The sequence below is a fragment of the Limanda limanda genome, chromosome 18 (assembly GCF_963576545.1).
Source record: "Limanda limanda chromosome 18, fLimLim1.1, whole genome shotgun sequence".
Lineage (NCBI taxonomy): Eukaryota > Metazoa > Chordata > Actinopteri > Pleuronectiformes > Pleuronectidae > Limanda > Limanda limanda.
This window is the reverse complement of record NC_083653.1, coordinates 12,102,569-12,106,551: the sequence shown is the minus strand read 5'-3', so window position 1 is coordinate 12,106,551 and position 3,983 is coordinate 12,102,569. Positions and strand designations below refer to the sequence as shown.

Genomic DNA, 3,983 nt, shown 5'->3' with positions numbered 1-3,983 from the left:
TAAAAACATTTGAGGGTTATATGAAATATGCCTTGTGTCAGAGGGAAAAACAGTAAATTCAAGGAAATATGGGACACCTTCATTCAATTTTTGGAAAGCGACCAAGTGGAAATTAATGAGTGAAACAGAATAAAATAGCAGCACCTTAAAGGATGAATATTAATTGTAACTAACTAATATTATGAATAAAAGAACGTTATTTTATCTAGGCTTTTGATTTGATTGATTGGAATTTAATTTTATTTATTTGTATTTGTATCCTTATGTCTTTATTTACTTACATTTATTCTTATATTTTTATATATGTATTTTTTTTAATTATTTTATTTAATCTTATTTAAGTTATTTAATTTCTGCCTCTTTTTCTTTACCCTGAATGTTTGATTGTGGGTTGGGGATGTTCATAAACGTTTGTATGTTTATAAATGTTTGAATGTATGTTTCTTATATGTAAAACTCAATAAATATATTGTTAAAAAAAAAAAAAAAATGCCTTGTTAAAGAAGATGAGGAAACATATAATTAGCCTTTCATTCACTTTATTTCCTCTGCTGATTGATCCTGTCATACGTGCACCATAATTTCCTCCAGAGGCTTGCGTTTCAAATCCGGCACGGTGGCATCAGATGCAGGGTATCCTACGGGAAGCAGCAACAGCAGCTTCTCATTGGCCGGCCTTTTGAGGAGCAGCCTGAGCCGGGGGCCGCAGTTGAGGGGAGTCGATGTGACGGTAACGAGACCCACATTCTGATGAGCAGAAGACAGAGACAAAATGTAGTCAGTTGCTGGGCAGTTCTATCTTGCATGCTCTTATGAACCGACCGCGACAACAGATGGAGGTTTGATTCAATCCTTTACCTGCAGTGCTGCCAGCAGGATTCCACAGGATATGGAGACACTGATTTCATTGTAGTAGTGTGTCTTTTTCTTGCCGTTCGGCAGAGTCCCGTAGGTCTGTTTGAAGATGAGGATCAGGTATGGTGCCACATCCAAATACTCCTTTACCCAGTTGGTCCTGCAGGAGAAAAGAGGAAATGGTGAAATTAGATGAGAATAAACTCTACAATGGTCCTAATAATCATTGTGTATGAATTTTGGTACATAGCTCACCAAGGAGCAAGTGTTGGTGTTCACCTTATTTTGGCCAAATCTTGCACCCACTTGTCCCCCATCCTCTGACGGTAGTTCATCTCCTCCTCCTCCTCCACCAGCAGTCTGACCTGATGCTTCATCTCCGTGTCTGAGACCACAACGAATGTCCAGGGCTCCGTGTGTGCGCCACTAGGGGACGTACCTGCCGATAGGGAAAAGAGGTGCCAATACACAGAAAAAATTAGAAAGACAATACATTACACAGCTACAAAACTGACTTAATGGCAGATTGACAGAGGTCAGTTTTTTCACATGCCTGCAGTACGTATGACATTGTCGATGACCTTTCTTGGGACCGGCTCTGGGCTGATGAATCGGACAGACCTCCGCTGGTTCATCAGATTGTAGAAATCTTTGCTTCTCTTCAGAGCTGTTTCCTCTGGATAATGCGGCAGGGAGAAGGCCACATGTGGAAGGTCCTCCTCCTCATGGCTGCCCGCCAAATCAACATCCTCTAAAACAATGAAAGAAAAGATTTTGGTATAAAAGTTCAAAATTGGTTACTGCTACAAAGTGCTTTACTTTGATGAAATTCCACCAGACAAGTAGATAACAGGAGACATGAGCAGAGAAAAGAGAATAAAATGCATAAAATACATTAATAGGATTATGTGTATGTTTAAGGAGCAATTTAAAAGAAGAACTAGAATAGAACTAGTCTGCCTACATTAAATAGGGAACAAAATCCATATGGGGGCTCTGATATCAAACATTCAATCACTGTTTGACACCAAGTGAGTAACCATCATGGGCTTCATCCACGGTTCTTAGCTTTCAAGAGCACACCAGGTCAATAATTCAGATATTTATTTGGGTGCAAGAGAGGCATTAATATGAGGGCATCTGCAAAGACTTCTTGGATTTGTTTTGATGAGTTAAATTCATCTTGAATAATGCAAAAATAATGGTTGCAGCAGTCTGCCATAAAACATTTATGTCACAATATGAAAGACTAAGTCTGTCCTCTTGTGATATATAGCATAGCTTCTCTGTGCAGCAGCTCATTACAACCCATAGTTATCATTTGTTATGAGGTGACCTGTGCCAACTATAGAAATTATGATCAGAGCAAAGGGCAAAGTCCATGTTGGGAGCAGATTGGGATGAATAGGAGGGTGGAGGGATTCTCCATAGGACTCAAGACTCAGAGGGATTGTGCCATAAACTGACATACGATTAGACCACAGCACTCTGACCACTATTGTATTCACTTGACCTCGTATGTCAGTGGTGGAATAGCCCTTCATTCCACCTGTTCCCACTCTACAACCTCTGCATCGTCGGCGACCTCTCCCACCCACTCGTCCTCGTTGCCTTACATCCTCTCAGCACATTTTTCTCCTGCATCAGTGGTGCAGAACTGCCTTCTCCAATAACACAATAATTAAACTAGGAGATTCTTTTCCACCTTTTAAACAATCTGTCCTCCACCTCCTACAATTTAAATGAATTTGTGTCGCCCCAAATCACTTACATTGGAGGAGAGAGACCACAAACAGTTTCCTCACTGTCATATTAAAGCTATTTCAGATTTTTATTCATGCTAAAATCATTACAAATAAGATGACCACAGTGAGCGCAGCAGTCACAACCAGGCCCTCAGGCCAAGATCAAATTCAGGAAAAGGGCCAAAAGGCCACTAGAGAAGTTACTGTACCAGAAGGACGAGCAGAAGATGTGTTTATTGACATCAGCAGTGTTCGTGTGGGAGTATGAAGTGAAGTGTGAGGTGTTGTAGGGCTAAACTAAAGCAAAGGGCTAAACTAGAATGCCACTATACCTCCGTTAAGTTCCCACAATCCCCTTAAATTCAATCAAGCCCACAAAACTCTATATGGATCTTGTCATATGTGACAGTGCATTGAATATTACAAGGTTTTAGACGGTTAGCCAAACAAGCTGTTTCTGCTGCCAAAGCAAAGAGAAAGAAAGAGAGGTAGTTAATGTGTGATGAGTTCAGACGTTAATGTATAATCATGTTAAATATTTACCAATGTTTGGCAATTTGTTTAATAAAAGACATTAAAGTTTGAAGATGAAGCAACAACACAGAACATTGAATCGGGTATGTTTTGTAAAATACATTTTCTATCACTGCGAAACTTTGATGGAACAAATGTAAACTTGAATGTATTTTTGGGACTGAAAAGGAAAGTTCAGCCCTGCCCAGCTTCTTCTCTTACCGTCCTCCGTTGCTGTGATCTCTGTATCATCCTGGAGGTCCTGGTCCACCCAAGGTCTGGACCCTGCTGTGGTTTGTGCCGGAGAGGTCCACTTGGTCTCCTGTGGCTTGAACAGAATGAAGCCTATCACCAGGCACAGGACCACAACCAGAGCAGGCGTGAGGATGGACAGGAGAGCCATGACTGCCTGCCTGTCAGAGTGCAGAGAAGAGAATACGGGTATTTGATCATTGTTTTTCTTTTTTCTTTTTCCGGTCTGGCACAGCTAACCTGATGTTATGAAACACTGTTGCTCTTATCTGACGTGAGTGTGTGCGGCTGCTGATAGGTCAAACGGGTTGTTTGTCATTTCCCTGTGGTTTATCAGCAGCCCAGATGTTGGTTAAGGTGCTAAATCACATGACTGATGTATAGCAGCACAATATATCTTATGCATGGCCACCATAAAAGCAACATTATCATAAATTCCTTTACTGTGCTTTAAACTCAATCTGTGTTAATTATTCACCTTGTTGTCATGAAGTTAAGTTTAAAGTTTACATTAGATTACTACATGCTTTTATGTACTTCAGTTTTTTGTAATCTGGCGATTTCTTTTGTTTCCTGATCCTTTGTAACACATTCAAGTAAAGATTATTACAATATGAC

The 3,983-nt window shown here is 40.3% G+C and overlaps 1 protein-coding gene across 1 annotated transcript; it reads right to left on the bottom strand.

Moving 5' to 3' along the window:
* Window positions 1-522: 522 nt before the first annotated feature.
* On the bottom strand, window positions 523-3,560 carry iyd (iodotyrosine deiodinase). Its single transcript, XM_061091344.1, has 5 exons — window positions 3,336-3,560; window positions 1,409-1,606; window positions 1,135-1,294; window positions 859-1,015; window positions 523-747 (listed from the first exon to the last, which is right to left on the bottom strand). The coding sequence occupies exons 1-5, from the start codon at window positions 3,514-3,516 to the stop codon at window positions 565-567; spliced, it is 879 nt and encodes a 292-aa protein (XP_060947327.1). The 5' UTR covers window positions 3,517-3,560; the 3' UTR covers window positions 523-564.
* Between the last annotated feature and the right edge of the window lie 423 nt (window positions 3,561-3,983).